At 35.2% G+C, this 12,815-nt stretch overlaps 2 protein-coding genes across 2 annotated transcripts; both read right to left on the reverse strand.

The window, feature by feature from the left end:
* Positions 1-2,502: 2,502 nt before the first annotated feature.
* LOC140819668 (cytochrome P450 71A8-like) lies at positions 2,503-4,496 on the reverse strand. Its single transcript, XM_073179841.1, has 2 exons — positions 3,424-4,496; positions 2,503-3,201 (listed from the first exon to the last, which is right to left on the reverse strand). The coding sequence occupies exons 1-2, from the start codon at positions 4,330-4,332 to the stop codon at positions 2,593-2,595; spliced, it is 1,518 nt and encodes a 505-aa protein (XP_073035942.1). The 5' UTR covers positions 4,333-4,496; the 3' UTR covers positions 2,503-2,592.
* A 2,673-nt stretch (positions 4,497-7,169) lies between these two features.
* On the reverse strand, positions 7,170-10,090 carry LOC140819998 (putative late blight resistance protein homolog R1B-17). Its single transcript, XM_073180293.1, has one exon. The coding sequence runs from the start codon at positions 9,959-9,961 to the stop codon at positions 7,367-7,369; it is 2,595 nt and encodes an 864-aa protein (XP_073036394.1). The 5' UTR covers positions 9,962-10,090; the 3' UTR covers positions 7,170-7,366.
* Between the last annotated feature and the right edge of the window lie 2,725 nt (positions 10,091-12,815).

Consider the following 12,815-nt stretch of genomic DNA (forward strand, 5'->3'; position numbering starts at 1 on the left):
ATTCATTGTTTTAGCTACTATAAAGTGTGAAATTTTTGTGATTTGAGGAAGAGTCCTTCCCCATAATTATATATATTAAGTATTGCATTGTGACACTAGGAGTTTCAATGGATAAAAGTAAGACCAACTGGATGGGATTTGTACAAGTGTGTTCCATCAAAGTTTTCTACTGATATCTTCTAGAAACAGGAGAAGGGAAGACGTAGAAAGATTTTGTTCTTCGAACATCGAGAAACGAGACCTTCCAATGCTTTTAGTTTCGTTAAATTGTTGTGGACTATTTTCGCACTTCTGCTGCACTCTCCAAGAAGAGATCGGCTTTTAAATTCTTAAAACAATTCAGAAGTACACTTTTCAGAAGCGGTATCAGAGTGGGTTTATCTCGTTAAGAAGAGACCGGCTTTTAAATTCTTAAAACAATTCAGAGACCGGCTTTTAAATTCTTAAAACATTTGATTCAACCCCTTTTTACACATTCCACCGATCCTAATAAGTGGTATCAGAGCGGGTTTATCTCGTTATGAATCATCTTCTGCATATAACCATGACATCTTTCAGCAAGATTCTTATGTTCTCAAAAGAAAACTTCGACGACTGAAAAATCGGAATGAAAGCTCATCTTGCATTACAAGAAGATGACATTTGGTATGCCATTACTGATGGTTCCATTAAAAACATGAAAGCCAATCCAATAGTTGATGTAATAGAAGGTGCTCCACAAATGCTGAAAAACACATATGCGAGTGGATCTGCAAAGATAAAAGGAAAGAAAATTTTGATGTATCCAATGATATTTTGTATAAAACTTTTGACAAGAACACCTTCAGCAAAATCAAGATGTATTCTTTTGCAAAATAAATCTTGAAGAAGTAGGTTGAAGGAAATAACCAGACATAAGAAAATAAACTTTTTCTAGCAATGTAGAAATTTGAGAATTTTAATGTGAAGATTGGAGAATCTTTTAAATGATTTTGATGAGAGATTCAGTAGCATTATCAACGTATTAACAGCTCTTAGCAAGGAATATGGCAACAGAGAAATTGCTCTCAAGGTTATGGGAGAACTACATAAAGAATGTGATGTTAAAACCATGGTAATGAGAGAATCAAAGGATTTGAGCAAAATAGAACTACATGACTTGTTTGCACATTTGAAGGCCTACGAACTTGAACTTGAAGCAAGAAATGGTGAAGAGCCTTCATCAAGTCAGCCCACTAAAGCTCTTACTTTTGCTGCTACTGTTCCAAATGTCTCAACTACTGTTGTTGTTGAGAAAATATATGAAAGAACTGTTGAACAAATCAGCAACGATGATGTCATATCATTATTTGTTAAGAAATTCTCAAGATTTATGAAGAAGAGCCAAAGAACCTATCTGGATCCCAATCAAAACTTCAAGAAAGAGTCACTATATGGTGATATGGCTTGTTTCAATTGTGGAAAGACTTGGTCATTTTATTGCAAATTGTTCTAAGCTCAAGAAAGATGACTACAAGAAGAAATGACACAAAAGCAATGATAAAAATTCCCGAAAAAATCGCAAATCAATGTTGAGGAAAGCAAAAGCAGATTCTATTTTGGGACCATCGAATATACCCAATCTTTGCGATACTCGCTGCTTTATCTTATTTTTTTATGATCACACGCATCTATCATGGGTCTTCCTCGTGAAAAATAAATCAGAAATGCCAAATTCTTTAAAAAAAATTCATTTAATGATTGAAACACAACCTTTTTCTTTCCATATTCGGGCATTACACACCGATCGAGCTTGTTATTATTTCAATTTTGTTTTTGGGGGTTACCTACAAGCACATGGGATCATTCACCAAAGCTCGTGTGTTAAGACACCACAGCAAAATGGCTTTCTGAGTGAAAAAATCGACACCTTCTTGAGGTGGCTCATGCTTTACTTTTTAAGTCAAATGTTCCCCCGCTATCATTGGGGTAATGTCATTTTTGCAGCCACTTACATGATAAATAGGACTTTGATTCATCTACATCAAAAAAGGATAACTATGCAAATTATGTAGTTATACAATATATTTAAAACTACACAAGTGCAAACCCTTTTTATATATTTTCATTGTTGTATGTGATACCTTGAATTTGAAAATTTGAATTCTAGTTTATGTAACAATAAGCGGCGACCGAATTTGGCCGCTCCAACGAGAGGTAAACTGCCTGGATTTAGTGTGGACCACGTTGTCTGGAAATTTCAAACAGCTCCGTTGCACATTTTGAGTCCGGTTCAAACTTCGAACCTCGGGGTATCATTTTGAGTTTTCCTTAATTTTCTTGTTTAATTTTCATTCATCAAGACTAAAGATTCTAAATTTTTGTTATTCTTTAAATTTAACAATTAATTTTTTTAAAAAAAAAAATATTTTGGATCAGGACCCAACAGTTAATCAGAGACCGATCCCGAACCCTGGCCTAGACACGGCCCGTGGCCGCGTCTACTGTACAGAGATAATAAATATCAAAGGGATTATTATTGTATCTAAAATAAAATAAAAAAAGAACTTGCTATTGTGAATTACAACCAGCCACACTTTTTCTAATGACACTGTCAAGGACTTGTGCTCCAGACTAGAAATAACTTTGAGTTGCTACGACAAAAAGAGGATTTTTCCTATGAATTGTAACACCAGGATGCTCTATGGCATCCAATTCCTCCCCTTTTTTCCCATCAGCCAAATCCCATTCAAACTTTTGCATAAGATTAGCCAACACAAGTTCAACACTTGCCGTTGCGAATGCGATCCCTGGGCAACCCCTTCTCCCGGCACCAAATGGGATAAACCCGAAATCTTGCCCCTTAAAATCTACTGAAGAATTCAAAAATCTCTCCGGCATGAATCTTTCGGGTTCAATCCATGACGCAGGGTCTCTACCTATAGCCCATGCATTGGCTATTACCATTGTCCCCAATGCAATATCATATCCCATGATTTTAAGGTTGTCTCGTGCTACTCTGGCTATGAATGGTATTGGAGTGTGGTAACGAAGAGTTTCTTTGATCACGGCTTTCAAATAATGCATATTCTCCAGGTCATCATCGGTGATGTCCTGTCTGCCTTTAAGGATTTCTCGGACTTCGCTTTGCAGTTTCTTCAAGACTGTAGGGTGGCGTAGAAGTTCGGTCATCGCCCACTCCAGTGTTGTAGAAGTAGTATCAGTTCCCCCGACTAGTATGTCCTGTTTTCAGATTGTTTGTGTCATGCTAGAAGTTAGTTAAGACTTATTGTAACAGTACAACTGATTCTTTTAAATGTCTTGGTGTTTGAAATATAGATAATGGGAATGTTTTCAGATTCAGATCACAATTTTTTGTGAAAAAATCTGTAAATTATGGAAGAATCATTGTGATTGGAATGAAATTGAGTGTGTGTTGTGACTTTAGAAGAAAGAAGTTCTCACCAAAATTATCCCTTTGATATTATCTCTGTCAATGTAGACACCAGTCACATTATCCTTGTAAATCTTGAGCAAAATGTCAACAAAATTCTCTCTGCTTTTTTCCTCCTTCACCACTGCATCACCTTTATCTTGGCCTGTATTCATGTGCTCTTGGATTACCATCTCCAAGAAGTCATCAAATTCTTTAGCAACGCTATCAACTTGAGCATCAAAACCGCTTATGCGGTCAATCCAAGCGAGAAAAGGTATAAATTCTCCAATCCTTACACTTCCCATCAGATGTAAAAGCTCCTTCAGAAGCATTGGAAACTTATTCCCATATTTCCCATCAGTGTACTTCCTTCCAAAAGCCGATCTGCAGATCAGATCATTGGCGAGCATCAGAAACAATTCACTCAAGTTTACTGGCAAAAGGGACGAAGAACACGACTTGATCCTTTCCATCAAAAGGGCCGTTTCCTCCTCCCTTATGGCATGGAAGGACTGAACCCTTTTAGCATTCAAAAGCTGGAGAATACACATGCTTTTCATTTTCCTCCAATACTCGCCATAAGGCGCGACAAGTATATCCTTGGAGTTGTAGAATAGTTTGTCTGTGATTCTTGCAGTAGGCTTATCAGCAAACATCAGATCATTTGTTTTCATTATCTCCTTAGCTACATCAGCTGATTGAACGATGAACACCGGCTTGCTACCGAAGTGAAGAAGAAAGACCGGCCCATATTTTCTCCCCAACGATTGCAAGGAACGGTGAGTCAGTGGACTCAACTGATGAAGATTTCCCAAGATTGGTAGCTTTGGTGGTGATGGTGGTAATCTTTTGTAACTACATGGTCTATACAACCATATTGTAACAAAATATACTAACAATAAACCTGTCAGAAGAAGTAGAAATAAATTCAACAGCATCTTATGTATCAATCCGAATTCGTCGGAAAATCCAGATTTTTGTTCACCAATGTTCCAAGGAAGGGAGGAGGAGGTGCTTCAAATATAGCAATAGGTCCTTAAACGATGATTTCAATGGAGAAAATAGTTGCGGTTTACACAAAGTCAACCCATTTTGGAACTAATTATACATGTATTTGTATGAAAAAAATGTTTAAGACACATAAGAAATTTAGTGATGTAATAAATTGGATACAATATTTCGACGATTTGGACATCAATAATGCTTATGATTTTCTTACCAATGTTTTATAACAACCGATTAAATGGAATTAACTCAGATTTTCTTTACGGTTAATTTGGAAATTCGGTTTTTATTTTTTTAAAAAAATTCATTATTTGGTTTTGGTTTTTCTAAAAAAAAAAAGACGAACAAACTGAAATAACTGATTTTTTAAAGGCAAAAACTTGCGTTAGACGGTCTCACGGGTCGTATTTTGTGAGACAGATCTCTTATTTGAGTCATTCATGAAAAATTATTATTTCTTATGCTAAGAGTATTACTTTTTATTGTGAATATCGGTAAGGTTGACTCGTCTCACAGATAAAGACTCGTGAGACCGCCTCACAATAGACCTACTTTTTGAAAAAAAAATGATCTTTGATTTGTTTATGTAGGCCTTTTTAATTGAATTGGTTCCGGATATTATGTATTTTTCCATATTTAAGGCGGATCATTATAAATTTAATTATAATTTTTTAAATAATAAAGTTCTTGATAATTTATTTTAGGAATCAAGACTGCAAATAAATTTACCAAAAAATTAGCAATTAATTAGAAGGATATTATTGTCTAACTCCCCTTATTTAGTTCAATTAAGTTATGGATAATTAGTAAATAAATAATTCAAACTCAAATTTTAAATAGTACACTATAATTTTAAATAGTTAATTAATTATTAAGACAACGAGAGGTAGAGAGAAGATTCCAAAGTTTGTTTCTGCCACCTACGTTGTTTCTCCCGCTGATAGGTGATCAACATGGATTTCAATTGCTCTATGCAAAATAAATTTCAATTGAAAAACATAACAAATGAAATTGAAATTGTCGAAATAATGGCTAGAAAATAACGAGCAATGTTTTCATAAACGAATCGATCGTGATCGAACCAATCTATCTTATAAAAATAGTTCAATCTATCGGACTCTTCAGTAACATAATCGAACTATCAAACCGTTATATTATATAAAATAAAAATAATATAATATACTAAAAAAAAAAATTCAAAGTCTAAAATCTTAAATATGTATATAAATATTAAAAATATATATTTATCAAAATTTAAAATCTAAATTACATACCTATAATCAAATATAATTATATTTATATTTTTAACAAAAAAATAAATCAAAATTAGCTTTAGTACTACTAAAATTATTTTTTAAATAAATTTTAAAATTCATATTATATATATAACTAAAAATAAAATTTATAATATAAGAAATAATTTTGAAAAAAGAAATATGAGAAAATGATCAAATTTAAAATAAATAAATAAAATAAAAGGTGGTGAAACAATCGTACTCGTTTTTAACCGGTTCATCGGCTCTTGACCAGTCCGACAGGCACTTTACCGGTTTGATAAGAAAAAAAAGTTTTTAAGACTAGGTCCGAACCGGACCGGACTCGTGGCTGGTTCTCGGTCGAAACCGGCTGGTCTAGTCCAATTTTAAAAATTAACTTCAAAAATGAATTCTGTCTTTTCAAATGCATCTTGAAGTGTATGAACAGCATAGGATGGTCTCAGATTTCTGCACCAACTTCATAATCGGTTCTAGTCTCTAAAATGTCAAATTATTTGTGTTTGAGGATATTCTCCAAGGAGTCATTCATAATTTAAGTTAGTGGACTTTTGTATTATTTTCGGAGTGATAGTACCTAACTAGAAAATCTGCTATATTTTTATCCAAATGAACATGAATGCATCTTTTTGAAGGCCAAAACTTGTGTGAGACGGTCTCACGGGTCGTATTTTATTAGACAGATCTCTTATTTGAGTCATCCATGAAAAACTATTACTTTTTATGCTAAGAGTATTACTTTTTATTGTGAATATTGGTAGGGTTGACCCATCTCATAGATAAAGATTCGTGAAACCGTCACACAAAAGAACTACTCTTTTCTGAAAGCATCCTGTTATGAACTTGTGTATAGATTCTGGAAATGAAATGATGTTACACTGAAAAGTTCATATCCAAGTGTTTGACGTCTAATACCGGAAAATGTTGAACTACTAAACACATCATTCACCAGAGATTGAATTTGTAGGCTCTCTGGTATACTCTTAAATCTGCATTGATGTTGTCAACCGAGTGTTTGGCGTCCAACACTGAAAATATCGAAACGCGTCATTCATGATGTATTCAACTAAAGGTGTTCTGAAATATTTTTGAAACTATGTGTTTATGCTGTATTTTTCACGAAATAGTATGCACATATATCTTTTTTATATTATCTCAACTCCAGTTGTTGAGTGACAACCACATCGCTCACCAACTCACCCGAAGATAAAATTTTGATCAATGATGGGCGCGGGAAGGAGAGTGAGGAGCAGGAGCAAACAAAGTATTGGTGTTGGTAGATCTGACAAAAACAACCCTATAATTCTATTGGTTTCCTTTCAGTTGTCTAGCTATTGTATATGTATTTCATTTCTGCTGCTACATTTTGTGGTGTTCTAAAGAAAATATCCGCTTTAATAATATGTATTATACATAAGGTTGTTACGTGTTGAGGTGCAATATGACTTGAGTTACATTATTAACACTAGTTATAGATTTTGGTAAAGTGGTAAGCGTTCGGTTCTACGCTATGGTATCAAGAATCCATACAAAAAGCTACATTGAATTTATGACAGGATCAAGACTAAATCAATATAAAAAAAATGTTGATGACAATTACAGTTCCACAACAAATAAATCTAGGAGAAATCATCAAAACTAACACTAGTAAAAATACTACAACTTGAGAATTAAACTGCATATCCAGAGGTTATCAACCAAACTCGATCATGTCTTCTATACAAATTTGAAGGACGTCATTACCGAAGCTCTGTTGTTGATTCAGAATCAGTTCGGCAGAAGCCACGACTAAGGGGCTTTCTTGATCCAATTCGATCATTTCAAGTGTTTGTATGTTTCCAATTTCAATTGGTATCTCTTTCAAGTTGAAGCACCAATGTATTTTAAGGCACTCAAGCTTGGGAAAGTGGGAATCATCGGCTCTCCAGTGTACCAAATCCAAAAGATAAAGCCGCAGGAATTTTAGCTTGCGAAATTCACCCTCGTTTGGTTCCCACACTTCACCTTTGCAGGCATCACGTTTTAGTGTGAGAACTTCAAGATTGTGTAATGAACCAACCATCGCCATAACTTCCCAAGGAAGGTGACAACGGGACAAAGTTAACTTCTTGAGTGCCGCTGGGAATTTGAAGTTTCGCGGAAATTCTACCTGGGAGTAGGAAGTGATACGCAATGTTTCCAGTTCATTCAGACACACAATGTTACTGAGATGGAAGTGGGACCAATCCTCAACATTCTTGTCATAAAAGACTTTGAGTTTCTTTAGTTTCGGAATTCTTTTGACAACCTCATCTGTAAATCTGAAATTTCTTATTGTCGAGAGAGTTTGAAGGTTGGCCAGAATAACAAAACTTTCACCCTCAACTCCTGAATTGGGAGGATCCAGTAATCGACAAAAAGTATTTCTGATTTGTACATGCCTTAGATGTGGCATCGTCCATACTTGTAGGGGTAAATGATTGAGATCAATGTAATTCCATGCATCAATAATTAAGGTTTGAAGACCCCAAATTGAGGATATAGATCCAGGAACAATCACTTCCAAACAACGAAAAGAAAGGTACCGTAAATGCACTAGTCTAACTAACTCTACTGGAAATTCACACAACCATTTTCCAGATCTCATATTCAATACTCTTAGTAGTCCAAAACTATGCTCGCTTATGATTATTTCAGCATCTTGATGATACAATAGAAGTGATCGGGTTGGTAAAGATGGTCCATTTGAGTTAAAAGTATACTCAATGAATTCCAAAGGAGTTACTGGCTGAATGCTAACACGACGCTCACTTCTTATGCCTTCAGAATGAATATTGTACATATTGGTGACATGAAGGAACTTCTCTTTTTGAACTTTTGTTATGCAAAAGTCTCTCAAAAGATCATGGATTCTGTATGTCTTAACTTTTCCATCTTGCCCCAGCTTAAAAACCATAATAAGACTTCGATTCAAAAGATCTTCCAAACATTCCTCTGCAATATCTTCCAAGCTTTTAGACTCGTTTGGCTTTATAAATCCCTCAGCAATCCATAACTTGATGAGTTCGGATCTTCGGATATCATAATCTTCTGGGAAGATTGCGAAATATAGGAAACAAGGTTTTAAGTAAGCTGGCAAGTGGTTATAACTCAAGGAGAATATCGTTGAACATTGGCCCCCATCTGTAGCAAGAATTGAGTTCAGAGTCTTGGCAATAGTCTGCCAGTAGCTAACTGTCTTGTCCACTGATAGCATACCAGCAACCACAACTATTGAGAGTGGAAGTCCTCTACAATTTTTTATAATCTCCTGACCAATTCCCTCCAAAAGCGGAGGGCAACATTCCCCTCCGAACGCCTTCTCACAAAACAAGTTCCAACTCTCACTAGAACTAAGAAAACTCATGTCATGAAGACGGTCAGTAGAGGCAGCATGATCTCCTACATTGTTTAGCCGAGTCGTCAAAACAACCCGACTTCCATTATTGTCATCAGGAAATAACCTATTGATTTCATCCCACACCTTAGTATCCCATATGTCATCCATCACAATGAGATATCTCTTACCTTTCAAACTTTTGTATAGACGTTCGGCTAATTCTTCACTGCTAGTCTTTCTCATTTCTGGACTGAGCTTGCAGCTTGTTGAATCTAGAAGCCTTGCCAAGATCTCATGCATTTCATATTCCTGAGATACTGTTGCCCAAGCACGAACATGAAAGTGATAGACAATAAGTGAGTCGTCGAATAGATTTCGTGCAAAAGTAGTTTTTCCAATGCCTCCCATCCCAACAATCGACATGACTTCACGTTTAGACGACGAACTTGTTAGCCAGTCCTTTAATTTCATCATGTCTTCAACCAATCCAACCATAGAGGGAATTTTGTCACTAAATTTGGGTCTTGATCCATTGGTAGGCAAATGATTCCTTTGTTGCAAATATATTAGGTCCAATATACTTTTAACCTTCACCAAATCTTGTTGAATGGCATGTATCTCTTCTATTATTGTATCCAATTCTAGGCAAAAGGTTCGGTATCTCCCTATCCTATTTCTTCCACATAAAAGGAAAATGGATACATAGGATTCAATGATATCCTCAGCTTTACAAGCTGTCTCTCTAATTCTTATTTCCAAATTTTTTACTGATTTGCTAGTAAACAACGAATAATTCTCCAAAAAATCATGCAGGAAACTAACCTTTTCTTGGAGGGATTCAATCTGTTGTTTTTCATAAAGAACAAAGCGACCAGGATCCATGAGTTGTTGAAGAATTTGCATAAGGGCTAGAACTTCAGCATAAGCCATCGATCTCTGGTTTTCTCCTAAAAAAGATACGATCTTGCAAGAGAACCTAATTGTGCTTTTGAAAGAATCAAATGCAGTAATGGTTAGCTGTAGTAAAAGTGAGAATCAGTTTATTTATAATGTGAAGAAGATTTAATTTTTAATGGTAATGTATATTATTTGTTGCAATCGAGTTTATCATAATTTAAAAATTGACGTGTCTTCTCTAAATTTAATATATTTAAAAATTTATAATTTTTTGTTTTTTAATTTTTTTATGGGACTGAGCATCAATAAGAGCATCTCCAATAACTTTAAATTATATTAATTAATTATGTTCCTGATCAAAAAAAAAAAAAAAATAAGAGCATCTCCAACCTCTGCGCCAAAATGACGTTTCACGTTCTCGGTTTGTTGGTCCTTGAGCTAGCTAAGTGTTTCTCTTATTCCCAAGGCTTTTTCATTAGTTGGAGAGTGATAAATTGGGATACTTCCATGAACCGCAACTCCCCAACATTCATTGATCGTCACGAAGTACACATAATAAATAGAGTGCAAAATTTTTGGAAAATTACAATTTTCTTCGTGTATGTTACATGTTTTGAGTTTTAATCTTGTAAATTGTCAAATGTTGGTTTCCATCTCGTAACTGTGAATTTTTTTTTTTTGTTAGATCCTTTTTGAATCCAAAACTACTGAATTCATTAAATATAATTTATTTTACACCGATATACTCTTACGTGAGAAATGAGAAAAAATAAAACCTATATTACAACAATAATATTTATATAAAAATAATTCATCAAAGTGGGTGTAGTGCTAGTAGTTTATTAAATTCCTAATATATCAAGTAAGCAAAATAAAATATTTTCTTTATATCCTTCACGCCACCTTTAACTTGAAAATAGGAAGGATGATCCAATCATTGAGGAAATCGAATTCAGTGTAATCTTTCGGCAGGTGATGTAATTCAACGTTGTCCAAGGCTTGCAAATCAAATAGCACATGTGTTAGTCGGAATTTTTTGGGGCTAAATGAATTGAAATTAAATATCTCTCCTCGTTTTACGAAAATGATTAATCAAAATTACTTTACGAAAATGATTAACTCAAATTGCTATAAAAGTCCATTGTAGCTCATTATAAACTCATTTTAAATCTTTAATTTTGAAGATGTGGGACAAAAGATATCACAATCACCACTCATTCAGAATGCGACGTCCTCATCGCGGCCTGACCACTCGATCCACCAGCGCCGAGAATCTAGAGGTGGCTCCTACAGATTCAAGAGGTGGCTCCCGTCATGTAGCACTTTGTCCCGCATGTTCAAGATGTGGGTCTCATGCACGTAGCACTTTGCCCCGCATAGCATTTATTTCCCGGTGTTTCTTGCCGATGACCTGCTCTGACAGCATTCTGTCACGTTCCGAGCTCGAGCCCGCGTGTGAGAACCGGGTCTTTCAAGCAATTTAAATCATTATTTCAAGGGAATTATTGGGATATTGGATTCTTGGAATAAATGACAATTATATTGTTAATCCTTGTATTTGAAACATTTTATGGGAAAATCCTTATTGTCAAAAGAATTATTCATGCACTAGTACAAGTAAATTTTCGAAAATAAGGAAGGGAATTTTCTTGCAAGATTTGAGTATCACACAAAGTAAAGAATTGAGACATAATATTACATGGGAGTTTCGAAAATCCCCTTAGATTAAATGCCAATATTTTTTAAGGATTAGTTGCTTGGTTATTTGGAAGGAAATCATCTCAACTTTGCACCGAAACCGTTGGATCAAGCTACCATATGTTCAAGCCAAATCAAGGGCCATGAGATCAAGAAATCTCACAATATAGGTAGCAGAATTTTCGAATTTTGGGCAAGGATTTGAAGTCAAATATTGAGAGATTTGGAGCAAACTTTGGTATGATTTAAGTACCATGTTTAAACCCCCCCCCCCCCCCCCCCCCCCCAACCTCCCCTATAAATACCACACCATCCCTTTCATTCTCCTATTTCGAAATTTTGCTGCATATTTTCGAAATTCAGCAACCTCTCCATAACCGAAACTCTGCCCGAAAATCGTTCCGAAGTTAGCCGAAAAATCGAATTCGAAGCACCGTCCGAGCTAGAACGCGAAGTGATCCAATCCAAGCCGTACTCTCCACGCTTTTTTATTACATCCATACACTGTAAGTGGGCTGTTTTAAATTTCGGTTTATGCATATGTGAAAATATCGGTTTTGTTGTTTTAAAAATACGGTCAAACACCGTCGTTCTGTCTATACGTTTTTTTTTACGAAATTGATACGTGTATGTGTTGACACTGTGAGGATTCCCTGAAAATGGGTGGAATTCCAACATATGGCTCTTAACAATGGGATAGAACTGTTTTATGGCCTCGTCCCTTTAGAAGATTAAAACTTAGGGACTGACGTCAGTAAACCATTAAAGGTGAAAAATCGCAGTGTTATTACGTTATGGAATTTACGTTACGATTATGAAAAGCATGATGTATGTATATGATATGTTTCGAAAATGTTATAAAACTTTTATGTGGTTTTCAATGTCTCCCATTTACTGAGTATTCCTAAAATACTCATCCCCCTTACTCTCCCCTCCCAGATAAGTCTGAAGAACAGGTCGAGGACGAAGAGTCGGAACAATTTTGGTGTTGGTGAATCGCCAGATTAGTAATAGGTTTTATTTCGAATTTTCTAATCTAAAGAATTGTAAGACGCTTCCGCATTATTTACTATTTCGTTGGATTTCGTTATCGTAAAGACAATGTTTATTTCGTGGAATTATGATATATAAACTGGTTTCGGTTTAAACTGTGCTACAAGGGCTTGTTGTTTTCAATTGAGTGATTGTT

The sequence above is a fragment of the Primulina eburnea genome, chromosome 18 (genome assembly GCF_022965805.1).
Source record: "Primulina eburnea isolate SZY01 chromosome 18, ASM2296580v1, whole genome shotgun sequence".
NCBI lineage: Eukaryota > Viridiplantae > Streptophyta > Magnoliopsida > Lamiales > Gesneriaceae > Primulina > Primulina eburnea.

Excerpts from the sequence above, each read along its gene's own strand:
- LOC140819668 (XM_073179841.1), bottom strand. The coding sequence starts at position 4,332 with ATGCTGTTGAATTTATTTCTACTTCTTCTGACAGGTTTATTGTTAGTA. Across the intron at positions 3,202-3,423 it reads ATATCAAAGGGATAATTTTG|GACATACTAGTCGGGGGAAC; the intron begins GTGAGAACTTCT and ends ATCTGAAAACAG.
- LOC140819998 (XM_073180293.1), bottom strand. The coding sequence starts at position 9,961 with ATGGCTTATGCTGAAGTTCTAGCCCTTATGCAAATTCTTCAACAACTC.